Source organism: Polyodon spathula, chromosome 42 (genome assembly GCF_017654505.1).
Source record: "Polyodon spathula isolate WHYD16114869_AA chromosome 42, ASM1765450v1, whole genome shotgun sequence".
NCBI classification, from domain to species: domain Eukaryota; kingdom Metazoa; phylum Chordata; class Actinopteri; order Acipenseriformes; family Polyodontidae; genus Polyodon; species Polyodon spathula.
Genome location: NC_054575.1, coordinates 1,175,882 through 1,202,744, shown reverse-complemented (window position 1 = coordinate 1,202,744; position 26,863 = coordinate 1,175,882). Strand labels below are relative to the sequence as shown.

Here is a 26,863-nt window from a genome sequence, read left to right as displayed (position 1 = left end):
CTCTACCTGTGTTGTTGATCCAGAACTGTTTACTAGGCCTTCTATAACAGCTCCTCTTTGGAACCCAGTCTGGGAGCGCGAGTCCTTCACTCTTCAGTGTCAGGTTCAGTTAAATAACAGAAGGAGCATGACAGACCTCCGGTACCGGTTTATCAGAGACGGGAAGGAGCTGGAGTCCTCTGGACCACCGGAGAACTACACAGTCCCAGCAGCAAGGGCTGAGGATGCTGGGAGATACCAATGCCAGGTGGAGGCAGGAGGAGTTAGGAAAGCAAGTGATTCAGTGCAGGTTAATGTGAGAGGTGAGTCACAACCCAAATAAACAGATACAAGAGATGTACTGCAATTAAAGGATATTTGGTCATATAGAGTAATAATCAAAGGAGGTTATGATGATGTTGTATAACACACTGGTGAGACCGCACTTAAACTGAGGGAATACAAAGCAACTCTTTCAGGAACAGTGGCTTCAAACCTGGTTCCAGGAGACCGGGAGACCTAGTTTGGGGCAACTTTGCTCTTAAACCCCAAGTCTCACCTGGTGTGCCAGGCAGTGGCCTGAAACCTAGTCTCCTGAGACCAAGTGTCAAGCCACAAACCATAAAAGAGTTACAAAAATACAAAAATACAAAAATCATGAATTTGAAGTCACTTACTCTGGGTGACCTAATGTATCTTAGCACCTTTAAGTTGTTTGTTTCTCATGTATGCCATAAAAGTGAATACTTTGAAACTGTTCTTTAGCTTCGTACAGCTTCACACGAAATGAATTCATCATTAGTTAGCTTCTCTTAGAAAGGAGTGGAGTGAGTTAAATTAAGCAAAGCAGTGGTACAGGGAACTCACTTTAACCTTAGCTAAACATCAGTTGATTAGGCACTTCCAATACCAGATCAAATCGATAAACAATGAGTCCAATGATCAGCAAGGAAAGGGTTCATAGCTTACCGTAATCTATTACATCCCCCTGTGTGCCAGATTTCACCTCCTCCTCTCCAGCCTCCACCTACTTTCTGGCTTCAGCTATCCTGCCCCCCTGACGATGGCATCCATAGGTCAGCCTCTCCACTTATCTGTGAGGTCATTTATGGTCAGGGGTACCTCGAAATGTGAGACTAAGGGCCAAAGAATGTAGTGCAAAATATAAATAATGCAGAAGTGTTGGCTAGTCTATAATCTGTGACGCGAGTTTCCTGACTGAACCGTATTTCTCCGTTCTCCCCAGAGGGTTTGCCGAGGACTGCCCTGACCCTGGAGCCCCCGTGGGAAGAGATGTTTGTGGGAGAGAGAGTGTCTCTTACTTGCCTGGTGGAGGGGGATTCTGCAGGCTGGAAGTATCTCTGGTACAAAGGCAGCCAGACCGCTCCCCTGCCCCAGCCTGAGAGCAGCAATGACGCTGGAGCCAGATACACAATCAGTGCTGCTGCCCTGCCCCACAGTGGAGTGTACTGGTGCAGAGCTGCAAGAGAGACTGGCTTCTTTCACTCAGATTATAGTAATGCTGCCTGGCTGAAAGTCTCTGGTGAGTAATTGAATAGAGCGTTACCTTCTTACCATCTAATGGATTAAGCTTGTGTAAGACTTTTCAGAAACTTCGTGTGGGTTTAAACAATCAACAGCATTCCAGATATCTTGAACAATCAGGGTCCAGGAATACAGGCGTTCAACTCACTGACTGACAACAAGCCACTTGCCTCCTTCCCGAGCAGTGTTGCCAGATCTGAAAAATGAAAATATGGTATTGGAGCCTCAAAATGATTGTATTTCACGAAAAAATTGAATATAATTGTGTTTTTTTCATCCTTAACATATGATCATATTGCTGTAAATATATTTTAACTTTGAGTTTATGTATTGTGCAAACTAATGCATGTATTAAGTATATTTGTACATTGTCTAAATGTAGTCAGCTAAAATGATTGTGGAGTGGTCTAAATGAAGTATTTTGAGATCTATATGATTTAGATTATATACAATGGGAAAGAAATTATATAAATTGGGCGACAACATGTTTGCAGCAATAGCACATGTTGGGGAGACAATACAAGAAAGATGTAATCCAAAGATAATTGTGATATCATGCTCCCTACATAATATCTCTTTGTGAACCTTTTATTCATGCTGCATTCACCAGCCAATCTGGGTGTCAATACTGTATAAAAATAACATTACTGTCACCTAAATGAAGCCTTGATAATCAACCTCACCCTTGGAATTCTCCTCACTGATCAGGATTCCACCCTTTAAACTTCCAAATATGTCTTAAAATAATTTCCAACCGACACACACAGCTATTACAAGCATAGTCACGCTCAAGTTTAAACATATCACATTTAAACCCAGCCAACGATACAATGATAAAGACAACCAACGAATCACTAAGAACCTACTGGAGCGACAGCCAATCACTGAGGCGATGAAAATGGTTCATTGTTGTCATTTCCTCTCTCCTCCCAATGACAAGAAGATGAAAAAAAATGCCTGAATATGAATTTATTTTTTCAAATGCGAGTACACTATGGAGCTTACTGAATTAACGTACATTATACCGAATAGGGAACTGCGTTACCACTAAAACATTCCCTCCAGGAAACACCATCTCACAAACTGTTGTGTTGATTCCACTTCAGTACGTTCAAAAGTTCCAACAAGTTTATATATAAAGAACACATTCAGCAGCTCGTTTTGGTTTACTTTTAAACATTGTACATTTTTCAGTTGTTATCAATACATGTTATTTAAAGTTTCAAATGTTAACTTCTACCCGTTGCTTTACCACAAATATAACCTACAAACATGTATATTGTATAGGGTAAATAAATGTGCGGTCACAATTTCAATTAGCACCGCCCAAAAACACTTAGCGTAGTCGGCAGGATTCAAACTTGCGTGGGGAGACCCCAATGGATTTTGAGTCCATTGCCTTAACCACTCAGCCACGACTACACAGCGATCGAAAAGATGTGTAAGTTTAGATTGAAGGTTTCTGAAAGAGAAGCTAAGTAAGAATGTGTTCGTGCCTGTGGTTCGGTGAGTCCAGAATGCTATTCCTACTGTTAAAGGTAAACCTGATTTTTATATTTTTTCCCCACAGATCCACTTAAGATTATTCTAACCCTGCTGCCTTCAAGGACTGATATCTTTACACGAGACAACGTTACCCTCCAATGTGAAGTTGGACTCAGTTCTTATAGCTGGCAATATTACTGGTACAAAGGAAACAAGCAATCTCTGGTGCCTGGCAGTGGCAATGTAGCTGGAGCCTCATACATAATCAGTTCAGCTGCTGTGTCCCACACTGGGCAGTACTGGTGTCGAGCTGCAAGGCTCGACAAATCGTTTTACTTAAAATACAGCCAGTCTGTCATGCTAGCGGTGCACGGTACGTTATTTAAGTAATAGAGCAATCCATTACTGGTAGACAAATGTCCTCGTTTTATGAGAGGAAGATACTATTAGCAGCTTGTACGTTTTTCAGTGGTACAAATCATATTCATGCCAACCCGATCAAAAGTGCTATTGATAATTGCTAGGCTGTATTTTTTGCATGGTTCATGGATTTCACGATTTCAGTGAGTTTTACCCGTTGCCTTGTAATATGTACTGCAGTTCCCCATGAAAAATAGGGGGCTCGGGGGATCTTCCAGAATTTTGGACAATGATTAATCTGACCTCAATCATTCATTTACATTTCAAATCAATAAAAGAAAAACAACAGTATCGGTTCATTTTAAAATGATAGAATTTGCCACTTGAATTAACAACCCATTGTTGAATGGAGTGGATAGGCAATCATATGTTAATAATGACAAACTTTGTTTGTTTTTTTTTTCCATCACCCACACGGTGATCTCACATATCAGTTTTATTTTGTGCTTTGTACAATGACTGGCAAGTTTCTTGGGTGGGATGCATTCAAGTCTGCACTCATCTTTACTGGGGCTTTTATAAGAGGAGTCTGGTTAACCATGAGGCTCACCTTAGGGTGCAAAGCAAGATTTTCACTGCATCAACTCATTCTGTTTCTACAGAGCGCCCCGCGGCTGTACTGACCCTGGAGGAGGGATGGATGGAGGTGTTTGTTTCAGAATTTGCTACCCTTGGATGTCATGTTCCTGGGAATTATACTGGATGGAATTTTACATGGTACAAAGATGAAGAAGCAGTTCAGGTGTTCCAGCAGAACTCCAGCAGTGTGAATAATGACAAATACGCAATCAGCTCTGCTGATGAATCTCATGGTGGGAGATACACATGTCGAGGTGAAAGAGCATCCATGCCAGTTTACTCCAACACTAGTAATGTCATTGTATTGACTGTATCAGGTAAGTATTTGCTTTAAACATCTATATAATATTAGAAATGTTTAAGACTTTCACTTCAAAAACTGCGCCTAGACCAGTGCAGTCTAGTCCGGTCCACCTAATTGATGTGAAATGGAATACAATCATCAGAAAAGTACTAACAAGGGTGTGCTTGTCATCAATCCTAAAAGTGTAATATAATTTGCACGTGTGTGAACAGTTACATTGATCAATGACTGATACTCGATTGTGAGCCATTTTGACACTTTTAAACATTTGCTGCATTTTGTATGGGAAAGCCTTTTAAAAGTTATTTCAGGTCGAATCACTTTCTCAGCCTGAAAAAAGAAACAAGGACCAGGGGTCACAAATGGAGTTTAGAAAAAGGGGCATTGACATACACAGAGAATTGTGAGGGTCTGGAATCAACTCCCCAGTAATGTTGTTGAAACATGCTTAAGTATTGGAATAAATTGATCAAATGCGATTTTTGACACTTTTAAACATTTGCTGCATTTTGTATGGGAAAGCCTTTTGTATTTCAGGAAATCATTTTGATAAAATGCTAAGTATTGGAATAAATTGATCAAATGCGATTTTTGCATTGGCTTTTATTTTAAGAATTCGAATGATCCAGTACACACCCAATCATGCACAAACTGCTCCAGATTCTGCAGATTGAATTATTCTTGAGTCTTCTGTGTTTCAGCGAACCTGCCAAATATTGCACTGACCCTGGAGCCAGCAGGGATGGAAATATTTGAAGGGGACAACGTTACCTTGAGATGTGATGTTGAGGGGAATTCAACTGGCTGGACATATTATTGGTACAAAGACTGTCAAGGAAAGAAAGTCTACATGACTGACAGCAGCTATGGATCTGAGGCCAGTTACACAATCCGTGCAGCTGCACTGTCCCACACTGGGAGCTACTGCTGTCAAGCTTTCAGAGGAGTTACCCTATTGTACCTCAATTACAGCCAGCCTGTCCTGTTAAAAGTGCACAGTACGTTATTTAATATGCTGGTATCTACAGTGTGTGTGTGTGTGTGTGTGTGTGTGTTGATGCTGAATTATTGCAATCCTTTAAGACCCCTGACAAAGTGTCGCAAATGTTCTGAAGTTCTCCCTTGCTGCAGAGAGACCACAAGCAGTACTGATCCAAGGATATGAATGGGAAGTGTTCTACACTGAAGAAACAGCTGTACTATAATGTCAAGTGAAGGGGAGCGACCTGGAGTGGAGTTATAGGTGGTATAAAGATGGACTGCTCCAGACTGAAGGCAGTGGAAAAGATGACAAATTGATGATAGATGCTAAAGAGTCAGACAGTGGGGAATATACCTGTCAAGGAGAAAGAACATCTAATCCATTTCACTCCACAATCAGCAGTCCCTTCATGCTGAACGTATCTGGTAAGTAGGGTTTTCTGTCTAAGGTAGACAGAAACTAAAGTGTAGTTACTTTGCTGTGAAGGAAATCAAAAGAAATGGATTGTCAGTATTTGAGTCCTACTGGTATGTTTTCAAAGTGCTTACTCTGGCCTTTAACCTTTCGTTTTTACAGTTCATAATAACGTCTGTCAATCTTGGATGATCCTCACTTTGTATAATCCATTGATGGAGTTTCAGATACTCATATGAGGTGTTACCCAGTCACAGCAACACCTCGTGTTTATGATACTGCATTTACAAGTCAAGACTTGTAGTAGTAATAAGGAAATCTCCATATCCTGTACAGATACAGTAACACTACATTAAGTGTCTCTAATTACTGTGTATTTACATAGTAGGTACTTGGTAAATACATGTGTTCCTACACAATGGTGTGGATGTAAAGACACACGCAAGTCGTGTTTAGCAGCCGTAAGCTTAGATTTTAGTGGCCACTAAAAATGCAGCGTATGTAACGAATGGTGTTCACATGGTGTTCTGCACCCGCTATCCAATGAGCACTCGTTAAGCCATTCAAATTATATTAAAATCGATTCAAATGAAGAAAAGAGCATGGAATTGGGCGGGATCTGGATACTAAGCGGCCACAAACATTATAATGTGATGTAAAGATTTTTCCTTGCACTTAGACAATTGCTGACCCTCCAAAAACTTTACACCTCTTCTTAGAAGGTGCCAACCATTGTAGAAGCGAGTAGAAGAGCTGTATTAAAGCACACACCTGCAGAGTCCTGCCATTGGGCTCAGGATGGCTTCTGTGGTACACTTCCTGATGCAGCTTGGCTCTTGGCTCTTGTTGAAGAGAGGCGGGAACACGTTCAGAGGAGAAGAGCACAACGAAGAAGACCCTGCATATTCAAACCAGGGTCACTTTGTTTGGGATGTGGTGCTGAAGCGTTATCGTCACTCCACAGGCCATCCTAGACCCAATAGCTGAATTGAGGAATGAGCTAGACCCCAGCGTCAATCTAGGGACCGCTATCCCTGCACATGTGAAAGAGCTGTGTTCTCTGCACTACTTAGCCTCTGGATCCTTTCAGACCACAGTTGGCATGTCTGGAGGGATAACCCAATCCAACTTTAACAGAGTGCTGGGCACATTTCTGCTGTCATGCTGAAAAGGGCAGGCCAATACATATCATTTCCTAAGGATGCTCATATAACTGATGTTGGCTGAGGCTTTTCCAAACAACTTTGTTTTATGCCGAGTGACCCCCTGTGGACTGGGGTATAGGAGGATATGTGAAAAAGTCGGATTTGCGAACATCTATAGTAAAAGCATTTACACATCCATAAATAGGTTAGTGAACAAAAACAACACGCAAACTGCTTTAAACATGGGGACAGTTTTTGCTTTAAAAGTAAGCAAACATCAACGAGATTAATTAAGCTGCAAATACACAGTGTTGCTATGGGGTTTGCTTTAAGCCATCTCCACTCAAAGCTTTAAAAATGTTTTTAAAAAAATACAAAACGGTAAATGTACATTAACCTGCAACTAATGGCGTCTTTCTTAACTCTAGAAGTCCCTGCCTCCCTGGTTCTGCTTTCTTAATATCTCTGTCACGGTACTTTGCGCTCTTTCTTGATATTGCTAACAGCCGATAAGCATCTTGGTTTGAATATTGCTTCGGCTATTTTAAACGACCGATAAGCATTGCATTTATGAAGCTTGCTTTGTTTAATTCAAATGCATTTAAAAGCTTCAACAACACACTGACAGTATCTGCAAGCGTGCCTCCAATCTTCTCGGTTTCAGGGGTTCTGGCCAAAGCAGTGCTGACTGTGGAACCTGGGAGAGAGGTATTCGAAGGAGACAGTGTCACCCTGCGCTGTGAGTTTCAGGGCAGCTCTACAGGCTGGACATATCACTGGTACAAAAACCAACAAGGAAATGAACTGCTGCAGACTGGCAGCAGCGGGACGGGAGTCATTTACACAATAAGTGCTGCTGCTCTGAGCGACACTGGAACGTACTGGTGTCGACCTGCAAGGGGCAAGCCGAAGTTTTTCCCAGGTTATAGCCAAGCCATTGTGTTACAAGTATCTGGTAAGTGTAAAGAAACGCTTACAGAAAACCCTGTAGAGTTTATTACTTAACTTAAGGGGAAACTGATAACACTTTATATGAAGGTGTTGCTTATTAATGTTCTATAAATATATAATAGATGCTTAATAAATATGTTATAAGTATTAATAAAGCATTATATATGGTTTATAACCATTTGATAGCCATAGATGGAATTACGTTTAAATATCCAAAAGTACAATAGGTGTCTAAAAACTGTCCCCTTTATAAAACTGCAATTCCGTCTATAAGCAATATCATGCTTTATTATAGTCTTCTTTGTTCAAGACTGAACAGATTCAATTCTTTTAGCCTGTCTGCATATGACATGCCTTTTAAGCCCGGAATAATTCTGGTCGCTCTTCTTTGCACTCTTTCTAGAGCAGCAATATCTTTTTTTATAGCGAGGTGACCAGAACTGCACACAATATTCAAGATGAGGTCTTACTAGTGCATTGTACAGTTTTAACATTACTTCCCTTGATTTAAATTCAACACTTTTCACAATGTATCCGAGCATCTTGTTGGCCTTTTTTATAGCTTCCACACATTGTCTAGATGAAGACATTTCTGAGTCAACAAAAACTCCTAGGTCTTTTTCATAGATTCCTTCTCCAATTTCAATATCTCCCATATGATATTTATAATGTACATTTTTATTTCCTGCGTGCAGTACCTTACACTTTTCTCTATTAAATGTCATTTGCCATGTGTCTGCCCAGTTCTGAATCTTGTCTAGATCATTTTGAATGACCTTTGCTGCTGCAACAGTGTTTGCCACTCCTCCTACTTTTGTGTCGTCTGCAAATTTAACAAGTTTGCTTACTATACCAGAATCTAAATCATTAATGTAGATTAGGAATAGCAGAGGACCTAATACTGATCCCTGTGGTACACCGCTGGTTACCACACTCCATTCTGAGGTTTTTCCTCTAATCAGTACTTTCTGTTTTCTACATGTTAACCACTCCCTAATCCATGTACATGTGTTTCCTTGAATCCCAACTGCGTTCAGTTTGAGAATTAATCTTTTGTGCGGGACTTTGTCAAAAGCTTTCTGGAAATCTAAATAAACCATATCATATGCTTTGCAATTATCCATTATCGATGTTGCATCCTCAAAAAAATCAAGCAAGTTAGTTAGGCACGATCTCCCTTTCCTAAAACCATGTTGACTGTCTCCCAGTACTCTGTTACCATATAGGTAATTTTCCATTTTGGCTCTTATTATAGTTTCCATAAGTTTGCATATAATAGAAGTCAGGCTTACTGGTCTGTAGTTACCTGGTTCAGTTTTGTTTCCCTTTTTGTGGATCGGTATTACGTTTGCAATTTTCCAGTCTGTCGGTACCACCCCTGTGTCAAGAGACTGCTGCATGATCTTGGTTAGCGGTTTGTAAATTACTTCTTTCATTTCTTTGAGTACTACTGGGAGGATCTCATCCGGCCCAGGGGATTTGTTTATTTTAAGAGCTCCTAGTCCCTTTAACACTTCTGCCTCAGTTATGCTAAAGTTATTTAAAACTGGATAGGAACTGGATGACATGTGGGGCATGTTGTCAGTATCTTCCTTTGTAAAAACTTGTGAAAAGTAATCATTTAATATATTTGCTATTTTTTTTTCTTCCTCTACGATTTTGCCATTTGTATCTCTTAAACATTTAATCTCCTCTTTGAATGTTCTCTTGCTGTTGTAATATTGGAAAAACATTTTGGAATTGGTTTTAGCTCCCTTAGCAATGTTCATTTCTATTTCTCTCTTGGCCTTTCTAACTTCCTTTTTGACTTGCATTTGCAGTTCTGTGTACTCTTTCTGTGTACTTTCTTTTTGGTCCTTTTTTAATGCTCTGTAAAGTGCCTTTTTTCGCTGAATATTTTTTTTAATTGATCTATTAAACCATTTTGGCAATTTAGTTTTACATTTAGATTTGTCTACTTTAGGGATATAATTGTTTTGCGCCTCTAGTACTACGTTTTTGAAGAACAACCATCCTTCTTCTGTGGGTGTTTTCTCTATTTTACTCCAATCTACTTCTGTTAGTCTCTGTTTCATGCCTTCATAGTTTGCTTTTCTAAAATTGTAAACCTTAGCTTTAGTCATTACTTTTGAGGATTTTAAAAAACACTTCAAATGAGACCATGTTGTGGTCTGAGTTTGCCAGTGGTTCTCTGACCTCTGTTTTAGTTATTCTATCTTCGTTATTTGAAAAGACTAAATCAAGGCATGCCTCCCCTCTAGTGGGTGCCTTCACAAATTGTGTTAGGAAACAGTCATTTGTCATTTCCACCATTTCTATTTCATCCTTCGCGCTACCCACCGGGTTTTCCCATTTTATTTGGGGGAAGTTGAAATCCCCCATTAGTATGGCTTCTCCTTTGCTACACACATTTCTAATGTCATTGTATAACAGATTATTGTGCTCACCGTCTGAATCTGGCGGTCTATAGCATGCTCCTATTATTATGCCTTTTTTAATTTTTGTCTGTTATTCTGACCCATATTGATTCGGTTTTATTTTCTTTGTCCAGGTTTAACACCTGGGCTTCAAGACTGTTTCTTATGTATAGCGCTACCCCTCCTCCTCTTCTGTCCTGCCTGTCTTTCCTATACAGTGTATACCCACAAATATTATATTCGTCCCCATCACTCTCAGATAACCACGTTTCTGTAACACCTATCACATCATAGTTACCTGTTAGTGCAGTAGCTTCAAGTTCTAGAATTTTGTTTCTGATACTTCTAGCATTTAGATAAACACATTTAATGGTTGTCTTACCTGAGTTGTTGTTCTTGTTTTGATGCGGTCTCCCTTCTGTTTTTTTGTTGATTTCTCCCCCCTTCCTTTCTAGTTTAAATGCTTCCGAACCTGCTCGAGGATCTTTTCTCCAAGTAGACTAGTTCCCTTTTTATTTAAATGCAGTCCATCCCGTCTATACAGATAGTCCTCGTTGTAGAATGTGGTCCAATGATCAAGATAGGTGAAGCCTTCCCGTGTGCACCACGTCTTCAACCATTGGTTTTGATTTATTATTTCCAGCTGTCCATATGGTCCTTTGCAAGGTGCGGGTAGTATACCAGAAAATACCACAGTTTTGGTCTTTTCTCTTTTAATTTCCTTCCTAGCTCTCTGAATTTGTTTTGCAGGGATTTTGGTCTGTCTCTTCCAATGTTGTTTGTACCGATGTGGACGACTACTACCGGGTCGTCTCCTGTTCGTTCTAGGAGCCTGTCCACGTTTTCAGTGATGTGCTTGACCGAGGCTCCCGGAAGGCAGCACACTGTTGTAGTAAGGGGGTCCAAACTGCGAATTGAACTTGCTGTGTTTCTCAATATGGAGTCCCCAACAATCATGACCTCCCTTCTTTTTGCTGTCTGGTCACCACTGTCAATAGGGTCCTGGATGTTGTTCCTTTCATTCTCTTGTTGTTGGTTCTGCTCATCACAATTCTGAAGTGACTCAAATCTGTTGGTTGTTTTGATTTCTGGTGGTTGTGTTTGACGAAGTTATTAAGCATCTGTTATATATTTATAAACATTAATATGCAACACCTTCATTTAAAGTGTTAGCGGGATACTTAAATACAGGTTAGATAGCTTGAGAGGAATTACTCTAATCTAGAAGAAGGATTAGGGAGGGGGGCTTGATTGAAGGCTTTCAAATATTAGAAGGAGTTGACAGACAATACTCAATAAGTCAATACTTTAAACAACACAGACACCAGGAGTGCAGAACAGAGTTAGAATTGAACAGACTCGGGACAGATGATGACTCACTGGGGTACTTGACAACTTGACAAAGTTATGGAACAAGGTGAGCAGTGAGGATCCCAATAGCTTCCTCTCATTTGTACATTTTGATCCGTTCTTGTTCAGGTCATCATTTGCCAGGCTTACTAACTTTTTTTTTTTTTTTTTTAAATCTTCTAAAGTAAATAATGGTTCTGACAAAACAATAATAATTACCAAAGGATATCTTACTATCAGATGAAAGACTGGGTATCTCTTCAAGTTCGAGACCAATGTTTCCAAAAAGAGCCGTAGACAAGAATTGTTTTCTACTATAATAACAAAGGCTTTAAAAAAAAAAAAATCTGTTTTTTTATAGAGCTTTTTAGCAAGCCTGTTGTGTCAGCCCTTCCTGAGTCTCCAGTCTGGGAAGGGGGCTCCCTCACTCTGCACTGTGCGGTCCAGGTGAATGAGAAATCTGCAGACACTAAACTGCAATACCATTTCATCAAAGAGGAGGGGGGCTGGAAGATCTCTGGTTCAAAAGAGAAGTATATACTCCCAGGTGCAAAGCTCAGTGACTCTGGAAATTACTGGTGTGAGGTGCAGGCAGCAAGGAATGGGCTGAAGAAACGTAGTGAACCTGTGGGGGTTGCTGTAGGAGGTGAGGTCCGCTTGTCTTGCTGAAAAACTAACAGGGAACAGGTTGAGCTGAAGCAGATGATTTTACTGTGTCCTGATCATAAACCCTGTCATGACTGCTAGAATTACCAGACAAGGGAATTTTATAAGGGGGTTTACTTAAGGGCAGGCTAGGAAGGTTTAACCCTTTGCGGTCCTAGGTCTGACCAGGTCCAGGTTTTCCTTTCTGGTCCAATGTCAGACCCTGTCTGACATCATCAAAAAGACGTAAAGCACAGGTCTCTAGTCAGTTTTTTCTCCAGAAAAAGCAGAGAAAACCTTTCAATGGCCGAGTGAGACCGATATGAGCCGAGTGAAGCTGAAAAAAGAGCATATCTGAGCAATACAGATAGCCCCTTTACCACAGCAATAACGCGGACACAAAGGAGAGAGCTGCTTCCACATCCAGCGCTCAAAGAATATCACAGACATTTGCAGAGCTTTTTGAGATGTTACAGTAATAAAATAATGACTTTGATCACATTATTGAGGAGTTTGGAGATAAAATGAATGATCAGGAGAGGATTTATCAGTATGCACATCCATAAAGAGCCTTTTAAACCTGTTTTACTCTGGAAAAAAAAAATTAAAACAGCGTGTATAAAATAAACAGCACGTGTGAAAACAAACTGGACCCGACACGCCTGACAAGCGCTGAATAAATGGACTGCAAAGGGTTAAATGAAAAAAAAAAAAAAAAAAAAAATTGTAAACACATTATGTATCTGATTATCTGAAACCACGGGGTCAGTCTTCTTCACATTAATAAATTTCCCCAACAGACCGTCCACAGGCTGTGCTGACCCTGCACCCTCAGTGGCCTCACCTGTACTTTGGGGAGACGCTGACCCTGCGCTGTGGGGTTGCGGGAGAGTCTCCTGGGCTGGAGTATCAGTGGTTCAAAGGCAGTCAGCTGACCCCAGTGCCCCAGACAGCTGAGCACATTGTGAAGGGCAGTAGATACACAATGACAGCGGTGCTTCTGTCGAACCAGGGAGAGTACAGGTGTCTGGCTCTGAGGGGACAGCCGCCATATCCCTCTCACCTCAGCGATTCCGTTCTGGTCAATGTATCTGGTAAGTTCAGCTGAACCCATTGGATTTGCACCCCTTTTACACCCTCCGCAGGTTACAGAAAATATTAATCTTTCACATACCACAATCGCGGCTCCTGCTTACTGGCAGAATAGAGGGAGGTGGAGAAACAATGTATAGCTTCTAAAATGATTGATTTATCCCTAAATATGTGTTTAGCCAGCAAATATTTTCTTGAAACCGTGTGTATATGTGTATATAATACATTAGTTTCCAGCCCTGTATTTAATAACTGTATTATTTACAGTATCCTTCTTATTACCTGGTATAGTGTGTACTTCATGAAGTTGCAAAGACATTGTGTCTTTCACATACTGTTGGGCACAAAATACAATGAGCATATTTGTGTGTACAATCAGGGTTAGAAACTAACAATATTGTGCTATCGGTCCAAATGACTAGTACCTTTTGAAACTTGCTAGCCCTGATGTGAACTTGCTAGCCCTGATGTGAACTTGCTAGCCCTGATGTGAATTTGCTAGCCCTGATGTGAAGTGCCTAGGTTGGAATCAACAACAACAGTTGGGGTCCCTAAAAATACGCTTAGATTTTATTTTGCTAAAAAAATAAACACTGTTATAAATTTTGATTTACATTTTTTTTAAAAAAAACAAAACACCTTTTTAAACGCTCATACAGATCGATCAATTACCTGTTTGCACATGAATATGTTGTGTTATTATGTTTTAAGCAACATACTACGATAATGTTCATTATGGTAATTGTTTTTTTATTAGTTTTAAAATGTTTAGTAAAATGGACCTATTGTTTGACCTCGTTAGTATAACCGGCCCGCTTTGCTTGCTAATAACATCTTCAGTCAGGGTCGTAACCCTGTATAAATCTCCACATTTTTGTAAAATGACTTTGCACTTCAAAAGCTGCAACACGTTTCAGTTAATTCAGACGATAAACTTTTATCTATTTTTTTGAACGCAAGACTAAACGTGAGGGTATATGTGTGCATTTGTACATTTGCGAGCAGGAGTTTCTAACCCTGACAATACATACGTTTCAAGCCCTGTATATGATTGATGCATTCTTTACAGTACCCTGTCTAGTACCTTCTGCAATGCATCATAGAAAAAATATCACTTTATTCCACAAGTCCTTTATGTACTAGCCTACCACTGAAGCACAGCTCCTGCTGACTTCTAGAATAGTTGCCTGAGAGAATAAATGTCCCCCCCCCATATATAAGATTTTGAAACTTTGATAACGACGCAATGTGGTTTGGCTTTCTTCCTTATATTTGCGTTTGTGGAATTTTAAGGCATTTACTGTTGATACTGTTAATGTATGCAATATGGATGTTTCAATAACAATATAACCTATTTGTTTAGGATTATAATTTAACTGTGTTTATGTGTGTGGGGTGCATTTGCACGCCTTACCGTCCCCCCTGTGAGCTCAGTTATTGCCACTGACAAAGAGATTTAAGTAGAACAATTCTGTTAGCTCCATAAGCTTTCAGCTGATCTGCCCACAAGCTATGTGTTGGTTCTGATGAGTTATTTGTATTGACACACGCTTGTTGCTCTGCATTTCAAACCCGATATTCCCTTTCTCAGCGGAGCAGCCCAAGGCAGTGCTGACTCGGACTCCTGATTGGTCAGTCCTGTTCCCCGGGGAGGAGGTGACCCTGCAGTGTCTGATTGAGGGGCGCCCCAGTGCAGGGCTGTATATACAGTACAGAGCTGGAGACGAGGAGCTGGGGCAGAAGCTTCAGTGCAACAGTATTGGGACCACATGCACAGTTGAGGCTAAAGAGTCACACAGCGGTTTTTACTGGTGTGAAGACAAAGCGGGTCATGAACGCAGTAAATCTGTAGACTTAAAAGTATCAAGTAAGTGAATTCATAGGTCGAAATCTTTAATATTACCATAGCAACTTAAATTATGTATTAGAAATCTGTAACACTTTACATAGTGTCTGTAATAACTGTATTTACATAGTAGTTACTTAGTAAATACATGTGTACTTACACATAATTACAGTGTTATTGTGCATGGTTACAATGTACTTCATGTGTGAGTTGTTTTGCGGGATTGTACACAGGTGCATCAGAAAAAGGGTTAGGCTTATATCAAGTTAGCAACAACACATCTTTATGCTTAAAAGTAGTTCCAGAGATTTGTAAATTATATAAATTAATACCAGGATAGACCTCTAGTGGTCAGGTAGATACAACAGACAAGATCCTGCAGAAAGCCATTTGCTCCTTGAAATTAGCAATCTATATACATGTCTTAAACACATTGATACCTGCTGACTTTTAACTCGGGTGGGGTCTGGGAATCGTATTTTAGGGTCTGATCAGGTATTGCCTTTCATTTTCCAGATGCAAGTGTGATTCTGCAGTCTCCCCCACGGCCTATAACTGAAGGAGACACGCTGACTCTGCTGTGTCGTGCTCGAGATACTAAGGGTAAACGCATCGTCTTTGAGTATTATAAGAACAACGAGACTGTGGAGTCCCACTCCAGCACAGGAGTGATCATCCCAGCTGTGATGAAGAAAGACGCAGGTCTATACAAGTGCTTTGCTTACTCCAAGGGGCGTACGCTGGGGGGATCTGAGGTGGAGGTGTCTGTCAGAGGTAAGATATTTCTAAGACCTGCTTGTGATTCAGGATGGTTCTCATAAAAGCTAGTGCAGTTGGGTAATGGGATAATGAATTTGCTTTTCAGAGCAAGTTTGTGTTCAGCCGCTTATAAAGCTGAGGTAACACAAAGCCACTTTTTCAAGAACAGTGGCTTGAAACCTCGTTCCGGGAGACCTAGTCTGAGGTTGCTGTATCAAACCCCAAGTCTCCCCTGGTGTGCCGTGCAGCAGCCTGAAACCTAGTCTCCTGAAACCAAGTTCCAAGCCACAAAGTGGCTTCGTGTTCGTCTTCTCAGCTTAACATTGAGGATACATGGCTAGGCATGATACTAGAATAATTATAATGTACAGTTAATGGCAGGCTAATAATCGTAGTACCGACTATGCTGATAATCATAGGACAGACTATGCTGATAATCATAGGACCGACTATGTTAATAATCATAGGACCGACTATGTTAATAATCATAGGACCGACTACGTCCCCTTCTTTGGTTTGATAGAGGTGAGAGATCACCTAGAATAGTAAATGATTATTACCATAACACTATACATTTGATGTAATAGAAATATAAAGTACTTCCACGGTTTATTTTATTGTGAAACAAGTCTGTTTAGTTTCAACACTTCTTTGATGTGGCGGCGTCCTTTCTGAACTTGACACATATATTATTGGAAGTGAAGTAACATGGCCTCTGGACACTTTTGCCCCTCGCAAGGTAATTGGCTCCTGGATTATGACTTAGAAGCACAAATCAAGTCACGTATGTTATGTGAAGACCATGTCACTACTGACCACTCTTATTTGGATCTTGCTGTATTAAAGATTCACAGCATGTCACGTCTTGTGATAGATTTCTTCGCCAGGGTAACACTGACAGCCTCTGCAGGCCCCGTAGTGATGGAAGGAGAGCCAGTTAACCTGACCTGTGAGGTGGAGAGAAACACGTACCTCAGCCCTCCTGTCAGCTACACGTTTCTCAGAGACGGTGCGCCCCTAGCTGCGAGAAACGGCTCTGCACAGTATTTCATAACAGCGATGAATAAAACACACACTGGGAGATACAGCTGCATCGCGGAGACGTGGCCGGGAATCAGTAAGCAGAGTGCTGCTGTGAAAATCGAACTTGCAAGTAAGGCTCTGCATCAAAATTGCCTAATCACTGGGGTCCTTCGAGGTCAAACTTGACTAGTTTTGAGATGCATCTCAGCTACTACCCTGATAAAAGTTTGCCATATTAAAAGCACAGCAAAGTGTAGTAAAGCACAGTCGCTCTCAAATGATTAGTGATAATGTTTATAAGAGGTAAGACTTTACACTTCAGGAGAGAAGCGCTGCTAGATTACATCACGCCAGTGCAAAGACACACAACTGTAATGTGTATTCATTTAAAACATTTACTATTGCCGAGAGACCTTTAGTCCTTTAGTTTTTTTTTTCTTTCGCGGTTTAATTTAAAAAGAACATAATAACAAATTGTACAAAGGAAAACAAACGTATTTTAATATTCCTTTAATGCTCTTTGCTTTGCTGTCAGCCCCCTGGTGGTGGTTTGTTGCTGGTGCAAGCGGAGGCGGACTGTTACTTGTTCTCATTGCATCAACACTGCTATGCTGCAGAACTCGACGGACTGCAGGTCAGACTGCTAGTGTTAATACCAGAAATGTAGTCTACATATTATGATAACACTTTCCACTGAGTGTCTCTAATTACTGTGTATTTACATAGTAGGTATTAATTACATGTGTACTTAATTACAATATTAGTATGCACGGTAACAATGTATTTAATGTGGGTTTCTTTTTGCTGCATATATGTTGCTTTGAAATATCTCTGTGTATTTTCCAGGTAAACGCACAAAGTCCCAACCTGAAGCTGTCTATACAGTCATTGATCTAGCCAAGAAGAGAAGAGGTGAGGACACATGAACTATTCTTTACATGGGGGGGGGAAATGGGGGGGGGGGGGGGGGGGGGGGGGGGGGGGGGGGCAGGGATGGGGGGGGGGGGGGGGGGGGGGGGGAATGATATTATAGAAACACTATAAACTTTACATATAAACATATTTGAAATGTATATTTTTATAAATTTTTTTGGTCCGAAATGTACATTGTAATCATTTTATTGCTTCTTTTTCTTGTAGATTGTGTCAATAATTTAATATTTTGTGGTTGTAAAGCATTTAACAAAGGTTGGCACAGAAGCAATTCCTGGAGCACAGATTAATCCAGTTTATACAATTTATAAAACTGCACCAGGGGAGGACAAAGCAAACTGCAAAAGAGAACTATAAAGTGTAGCGCAATGGAAGTAAATAGTAAAGGAATTGTGTCAGTAATCATCACAAGGCAAAACCTTCAAGCGTTACTGAAAAACAAAACAAGAAACACATTGCGTTACCTTTGCTGTGTCTCTTGTTGTCTGTATTTCTGTCCAGTTCTTATAAACCACTAAAGCCACATTCAGTAGCTCAAGTCTACTTGCTCTACTGCAGCACCTTCTTCCTTGACTCCCAATAGCACACTGGCCACTGTCTGTGCCTGTGAAATAGATAAAGCAGTGTGCACATGTATTAGAGCACCCCATTGCTTCTGTATAGTTCAGCAGTGTGCACATGTATTAGAGCACCCCATTGCTTCTGTAGTTCAGCAGTGTGCGCATGTATTAGAGCACCCCATTGCTTCTGTAGTATTCAGCACCCCAGCTTCTGTAGTTCAGCAGTGTGCACATGTATTAGAGCACCCCATTGCTTCTGTAGTTAGTTCAGCAGTGTGCACATGTATTATTAGAACACCCCATTGCTTCTGTAGTTCAGCAGTGTGCACATGTATTAGAGCACCCCATTGCTTCTGTAGTTCAGCAGTGTGCACATGTATTAGAGCACCCCATTGCTTCTGTAGTTCAGCAGTGTGCACATGTATTAGAGCACCCCATTGCTTCTGTAGTTCAGCAGTGTGCACATGTATTAGAGCACCCCATTGCTTCTGTAGTTCAGCAGTGTGCACATGTATTAGAACACCCCATTGCTTCTGTAGTTCAGCAGTGTGCACATGTATTAGAGCACCCCATTGCTTCTGTAGTTCAGCAGTAGTGCACATGTATTAGAGCACCCCATTGCTTCTGTATAGTTCAGCAGTGTGCACATGTATTAGAGCACCCCATTGCTTCTGTAGTTCAGCAGTGTGCACATGTATTAGAGCACCCCATTGCTTCTGTAGTTCAGCAGTGTGCACATGTATTAGAGCACCCCATTGCTTCTGTAGTTCAGCAGTGTGTGTGCACATTGCTTCTGTATTCAGCAACACCCCATTGCTTCTGTAGTTATTGAACACCCCATTGCTTCTGTAGTTTTGTGCTGTGCATGTGAAATCAATTCACTGTAAGTGAAAAAAGTCAAAATAGGCAAATTAGTGATTGTCTAATTTCATTGATGACTTTAATAAGTTTACACATGCAATTCATTTAAAATAGCAAGAGAAAAGAAAAACATGCACAAAAGTGCAATGTGGTCGAATGTCTTGATTGTTCCTTTATCACTGATTAATAAGCGGAATATTGAAATTCTCAAGCTGTGAGGTTTTCATGCAGGTAGGTGTATAAAGGACATACATGCTCTTGAGGTGTTCAAATAAACTTGCACACCACTACAAGAGTGAGAGGATGAACCAGGAGCAATCAGAATTCTCATTCCACACGTGGCTGTATCCACCCTGCATTCACACGTGCAGATGGCTGGTATAGCCAGCTCTGCAACACCTTCACTCTATTCTCTTCATTCAGATTTCTATACCACGTGTTTTCACAGATAAACTCAAAAAGTCTGACAGTGAGGGTTTTTATACCTTAATTGATTCAACGACCAACCAAGGTAAGGGGCTCTTCTTTCCTCCCCTTCATTCTCTACCCCTCTTATGAACCCTTTTATCAGGTGTAAGGCACCTCAACCTTTTTTCTTCTCTAAAATGAAAAGTTAACACATGAAGTGTCTCTAATTATTGAGTACTGACTTAGTAATTACTTTGTAAATGCATGTATACTCACACATTGCAATGTTATTATGTATAATTACAATGTACTTAATGTGTATATATTTTTGCATGATATCTGTAAAAACACAATTTAATCAGAAAAGGGCTAGGGTTAGGGTTACGGTTAGCCTTAATTAGGTTAAAAGTATGGGTTAGGATTGTATCATGCAAATAAAATTTGCATCGTAACAATGCATAATAACATTGTAATTATTTGTAAGTACACGTGCATTTACTAAGTAACCACAACGTAAAGACACTTAATGGAAAGTGTTTACAATACAGTCTTTAATTCTGGAATACAAAAGGGATATTGTGTTTTTTTGCTGTGAACTTTTATATTTCTATACTGTATATATTTACAGATGCACCCAAGATGACTAACAGCAACACTGTTTACTCCAAAGTTGGCCCAAAGAAAAGCAGAGGTGAGGGTTGTGTGGGTTTCGTTTGGTCTCTATTGCCCCTCTTTGAACCCTGCAATCCAGTGTGGAAGTGAAGGCAAAGCTTTGTTACTAACGAGGACCCCTTCCAGTCTGTATTGCCAATCATTATTCATTAACCCTCTTCAGGTACACAAGGAATTGATCACTTGGTGTTCAAGCGATCTCTTCTTCAAATACATTTGAGAGAGACTCAAGTATCACAAAGTGATCTGATCCAAGCTGTCAGTAAATGTTAAACCCTGTTTCGGATGCCTCGTTGCAAGAAAGTTAGTATCGTTTTTAATATGTCCCTTGTACCTTAAAGGGTTAAGCCTATTTATGACTGCTTATTTCATATTGTAAACTATTTCTATTTTTCAGATGAACCTGAAATGACTGATAATGGAGTTTTATATAACCTTCTTGATCTAAAGAATAACAGAGGTAAGGACTGCATAAACAGCTTCAGGTTTTGGCTTTCTGCGTTTACCTGGAAAATACGCTAATGCAATGGCCGACACATTGCAACATGGTTTCAAAAGGCATGTAATGAACACAGTTTTCTGAAAATGTATAGGAATGTTGGGTAACATTTTCAATTAAGTGTCTCTAATTAATTAGTGTATTGACCTAGTATGAATTTAGTGAATATATGTGTACTTATACATAATTACAATGATACAATGTTAACTTTTTGCATGGCATATGTAAGTACACAATTGTATCACAAGGGTTAGGGTTATATCATGCAAAGAGATGTATACATTATGGACATTGTAACTATGCATAATAACGTTGTAATTATGTATAAGTACACATGTATTCACTAAATAAAAAATATGTCAGTACACTAATTAATTAGAGATACACAGTAATTAGAGACACTTAACGTAAAGCTTTGCACTGATTTCATATTTTCAGGAATATACAATCACTATATAAGGATAGATGTGCTGGATGTTTATCTCTGACCCTTGTTAGCTATTTCACTGTCTGAGTTTCTGCATGATGGAGGCACTTTGGCTTTTTGGTATAAAGATTGAGTTTGAGTGGCTTTATATTTCATTACCAAATCTGGCCGATCACTCTACTTCAGAACAGACAGAAAAATGAACCCAGGTGTGATATTTCACATTAGCCTGATTCTCTCCTATTGTACTGTATCTAAACTACATACGTTTTTCAGATAACCCCCAAATGGCTGAGAGTGGAAGTGTTTACTCCCTCGTCGATCCAAAGAACAACAGAGGTAAGGATTGTCGCACCTTTCCTCTCCTTTTCTACTCCCTCCCTGAGTCACGCAGTCAGGGGAGCGCAGGTTCCTGGCTGTGCAAACGCATTGTTTCTCGCTGGAGATTCCGAGGGTTCCAGATCAACCAGGTACCCTCATTCTGTGGGTCAGATCCGCAAATTGGCATTAAAACCCACAGATCCGCCACAGTCATTGTAACCCGCAAAATACAACTGAAGTGTGAGATCGCTGTGTGGGTGATGGTAAAAAAAAAGTGCAGTTTGTCATCCTCAAGATATGATTGTATGCACGCTCCATTCATCGATGGGTTCTTAATTCAAGTTGCAAATTCTGTCAATTTAAATGAACCAGTGCTGCTGTTTTTTTGTTCTATTATCGATTCGTAATGTCATTAATAATTTAGGTTCAGATTAACCTCTAAAATTTCTTATGTTCTCATGTTGACAGATAAACACAGCTTGGGAAATAGAAAAGAGCTTTACTCTGTGATAGATCCGAAGAAGAAAAAGAGTGGTAAGGGTTGATAGGCTTCTTAACCTCCCTCCCTCTCTCATTACACTACAGTTTCCACACAGTGGTCAACATGATCTGTGGACAGTGCTTCTGTAGTTCAGCAGTGTGCACATGTATTAGAGCACCCCATTGCTTCTGTAGTTCAGCAGTGTGCACATGTATTAGAGCACCCCATTGCTTCTGTAGTTCAACAGTGTGCACATGTATTAGAGCACCCCATTGCTTCTGTAGTTCAGCAGTGTGCACATGTATTAGAGCACCCCATTGCTTCTGTAGTTCAGCAGTGTGCGCATGTATTAGAACACCCCATTGCTTCTGTAGTTCAGCAGTGTGCACATGTATTAGAGCACCCCATTGCTTCTGTAGTTCAGCAGTGTGCACATGTATTAGAGCACCCCACTTCTGTAGTTCAGCATTGCATGTATTCATTGCTTCTGTAGTTCAGCAGTGTGCACATGTATTAGAGCACCCCATTGCTTCTGTAGTTCAGCAGTGTGCACATGTATTAGAGCACCCCATTGCTTCTGTAGTTCAGCAGTGTGCACATGTATTAGAACACCCCATTGCTCCTGTAGTTTTGATGTGCTGTGCATGTGAAATCAATTCACTGTAAGTGAAAAAAGTCAAAATAGGCAAATTAGTGATTGTCTAATTTCATTGATGACTTTAATAAGTTTACACATGCAATTCATTTAAAATAGCAAGAGAAAAAAAAAACATGCACAAAAGTGCAATGTGGTCGAATGTCTTGATTGTTCCTTTATCACTGATTAATAAGCGGAATATTGAAATTCTCAAGCTGTGAGGTTTTCATGCAGGTAGGTGTATAAAGGACATACATGCTCTTGAGGTGTTCAAATAAACTTGCACACCACTACAAGAGTGAGAGGATGAACCAGGAGCAATCGGAATTCTCATTCCACACGTGGCTGTATCCACCCTGCATTCACACGTGCAGATGGCTGGTATAGCCAGCTCTGCAACACCTTCACTCTATTCTCTTCATTCAGATTTCTATACCACGTGTTTTCACAGATAAACTCAAAAAGTCTGACATACGTTTTTCAGATAACCCCCAAATGGCTGAGAGTGGAAGTGTTTACTCCCTCGTCGATCCAAAGAACAACAGAGGTAAGGATTGTCGCACCTTTCCTCTCCTTTTCTACTCCCTCCCTGAGTCACGCAGTCAGGGGAGCGCAGGTTCCTGGCTGTGCAAACGCATTGTTTCTCGCTGGAGATTCCGAGGGTTCCAGATCAACCAGGTACCCTCATTCTGTGGGTCAGATCCGCAAATTGGCATTAAAACCCACAGATCCGGCACAGTCATTGTAACCCGCAAAATACAACTGAAGTGTGAGATCGCTGTGTGGGTGATGGTAAAAAAAAATGCAGTTTGTCATTCTCAAGATATGATTGTAAGCACGCTCCATTCATCGATGGGTTCTTAATTCAAGTTGCAAATTCTGTCAATTTAAATGAACCAGTGCTGCTGTTTTTTTGTTCTATTATCGATTCGTAATGTCATTAATAATTTAGGTTCAGATTAACCTCTAAAATTTCTTATGTTCTCATGTTGACAGATAAACACAGCTTGGGAAATAGAAAAGAGCTTTACTCTGTGATAGATCCGAAGAAGAAAAAGAGTGGTAAGGGTTGATAGGCTTCTTAACCTCCCTCCCTCTCTCATTACACTACAGTTTCCACACAGTGGTCAACATGATCTGTGGACAGTGCTTCTCCATTATATCTTCCGCATGCAAAAATAAGTACACATTAAATACATTGTAGCTATGCATAATAACATTGCAATGATGTGTGAGTATACATGTATTTACAAAGTAACTACTATGTCAATACACAATAATTAGAGACACCATGTAAAGTGTTAACTTTTCATTTTAGAGAAAAAAAGGTTAGAGTTAGGAATAGAGTTAGGGATAGGGATAGGGTTAGGGATAGGAATAGGGTTAAGGTTAGAGTTAGGGATAGGGATAGGGTTAGAGTTAGGAATAGGGTTATTGATAGGGATAGGGTTAGGGATAGGGATAGGGTTAGAGTTAGGGATAGGGTTAGGGTTAGGGATAGGAATAGGGTTAAGGTTAGAGTTAGGGATAGGGATAGGGTTAGAGTTAAGGATAGGTTTAGGGTTAGAGCTAGGGTTAGATTTAGGAATAGAGTTAGGGATAGGGTTAGGGTTAGGGATAGGGATAGGAATAGGGATAGGGTTAGGGTTAGGGTTAGGGTTAGGGTTAGGGTTAGGGTTAGGGTTAGGGTTAGGGTTAGGGTTAGGGTTAGGGTTAGGGTTAGGGTTAGAGTTAGGGTTAGAAACTCCCTTCTGTTTTTTTTTTTTTTTTTGTTAGGGTTAGGGTTAGGGTTAGGGTTAGGGTTAGGGTTAGAGTTAGACCTTGGTTGGACCATCTTATTTTGCTTAAACATTTAGTTGCTCATTCTTATTCAAGTACAGTAGAACCTCAGAGTTACGAACCCCTTGGGAATGCAGGTTGTTTGTAAGTCTGAAATGTTTGTTTGATTCTTCAGTGGTTTTAGTAAATGTGCACACGTGCTATCTACAGCCTCAATCTGGTGAACAATTGAAGGATACAGCACAGTAATGCAATACTCCTATTTGTAACTGTAGCAGAAACACAGATTTACAACTAAAATGCTTCTAGTAAAATTGCCCGCACTTTCTTTGAAATCTGCCTCACCTTTGTCTGGATACATTTGTTGGCTCAGTATTTTTGTCACCTTAATGAACAGCACACCGTTTATAGGAGCGCCTATCTAGTGCGTTGCACGCATGGGAGAGTGACTGCATTCTTCCGGTTGAAAGTGGATGTTCGGTAGAGTGGTCAGTTCGAAGGTTTGGTGTTCCTGACTCTTTCTGCTGTGTGACATATTGTTTAGATTGCTTTCTTTATGTATTTCAGAAAAACTGCTGATGGCAAACAGTGTCACTCTTTACTCTGTTGTCGACCTAAAAAACAGAAACAAAGGTAAATGTTTCTCTCAACCTTTAACCCTGTAATGCCCATTTCTGTATCACATGTGCCACAATGCCTATCCACCCCTCTATGTTATTATTTTTAAATCCAGTCTCACACTTTTTTCACTTTTAGTCTACTGTTTTTTTGCAAGAGAGGTAGTAACTAGTAATGAAAAAGGCTACAGCTTAAAATTGTGTTTGTTTACGCAATTTAACCTACCTATAATATCCTGCATAAATTGAAGCAGAAAGAAAGCGTGAAGTTAGTTTTGATGCCACACCTTATTTTCCAAACTACCTTGTGCTATTGTTCTCCTACCCTGCAGAGAGGACTGCTTGGCCTCCTCTAAACAGTGCAGTTATGTGACTTGTATGTAAATAATACAACAATGTTAGTCTTTAGACCCAGCAGATATAGGGTTAATTTGCCCTGTATCAGCAATTGTCCTGAATGTATTTACTAAGCAAAGCGATGGTTCAGACAGGGAACTACCCTCAACCTTGGATCAAATCATGTGAACATCAAGCATATTTTAGGCGCTTCCAATACCAGATCAAATCGTCAGTCAACAGCTAGTATCTTATTTGTCTTTCGATAAACAATACTTCCAATGATCGGCAAGGAAAGGATTTGTATCTTGCGTCAATCCATTACATCCCCGCTGTGTTCCCCAGAGTTCGCCTCCTTCTCCTACTTTTGGGATAGCTTGATGGGGGGTCAAAGGCCAAGGAATGCAGTGTAGAATATGTAATCATGTTGTCTAGTCTGTTTTAATAAATAATCTATTGCACAAGTTTCCTGACAAGGTTTCAGTGACATGTTTAATTTCCTTATTGCCTCCTTTTAAATCTAGGACAGGGGAGCAGGAATGCAGGAGTAAAAGAGGCAGGCAGAGAGACAGACATCATGCGAGACAACACACAAGAGGGCATCTATGAGGAAGTGATGTAAAAACAAAAAATAGCAGTGGACAGAAGGGAGAAAGATTGAGGTTTTCTGTGTAAAGCATGGGAAATACACAATTACAACGGCGAGAAAAAGCGCCCCTGAGCTCGTCCGGTTCCCTGTAGCTGATTGATCTGAAAACTGTCATGTTGGGTCTTAAAGGACCCCAGCGATTCTGCTTCAACAACACAAGTAGGTAGCCACATGACTAGACATGCCCTCACCTACTGTCTGTGCGAGACAGAGCACTTTAAAAGCCAGTGGGATGCTTTTAACATCTGTTTTACAGAGTCACCAGGATGTGATGACTTAAACAGCGGTATTGAGCAATTCAACAAGAAAAAATACATCCGTTAAATGTGATCCCAATGAGTCATTATCAACAACATGGCTAAGTAGCCCATTCCATACCCTCACAACTCAACACGTAGAAGGGCAGCAGAAAAATTAGGACCAGAGGACATAGTTATGCAGACTTAGGACAGAGGGAAGGAGACACTTCTTTACAGAGAGTGTGGTGAGAGTCTGGAATGGGCTGCCTAGCCATGTTGTTGAAGGAGACTCTTCTTCACACAGAGGGTGGTGAGGGTGTGGAATGGGCTGCCTAGCCATGTTGTTGAAGGAGACTTTTCTTCACACAGAAAGTGGTGAGGGTGTGGAATGGGCTGACTAGCCATGTTGTTGAAGGAGACTCTTCTTCACACAGAGAGTGGTGAGGGGATGGAAGGGGCTGCCTAGCCATGTTGTTGAAGGAGACTCTTCTTCACACAGAGAGTGGTG

At 40.5% G+C, this 26,863-nt stretch overlaps 1 protein-coding gene and 1 non-coding gene across 2 annotated transcripts; one reads left to right on the top strand and one right to left on the bottom strand.

Moving 5' to 3' along the window:
* Window positions 1–28: 28 nt before the first annotated feature.
* LOC121305184 (Fc receptor-like protein 5) lies at window positions 29–26,592 on the top strand. Its single transcript, XM_041236727.1, has 23 exons — window positions 29–302; window positions 1,226–1,522; window positions 3,095–3,382; window positions 4,032–4,325; window positions 5,014–5,091; window positions 5,525–5,719; window positions 7,518–7,808; window positions 11,933–12,217; window positions 13,017–13,310; window positions 14,900–15,175; window positions 15,671–15,928; window positions 16,788–17,066; window positions 17,472–17,570; window positions 17,783–17,848; window positions 19,739–19,801; window positions 20,327–20,389; window positions 20,768–20,830; window positions 21,573–21,635; window positions 22,086–22,151; window positions 23,220–23,282; window positions 23,732–23,797; window positions 25,082–25,147; window positions 25,992–26,592. Exons 1-23 carry the CDS (start codon window positions 128–130, stop codon window positions 26,087–26,089), a joined length of 3,786 nt encoding a protein of 1,261 aa, XP_041092661.1. The 5' UTR covers window positions 29–127; the 3' UTR covers window positions 26,090–26,592.
* Window positions 2,865–2,946, bottom strand: trnal-caa. The gene has a single exon. It is a non-coding gene; the product is annotated as a tRNA-Leu (tRNA).
* Window positions 26,593–26,863: the final 271 nt, after the last annotated feature.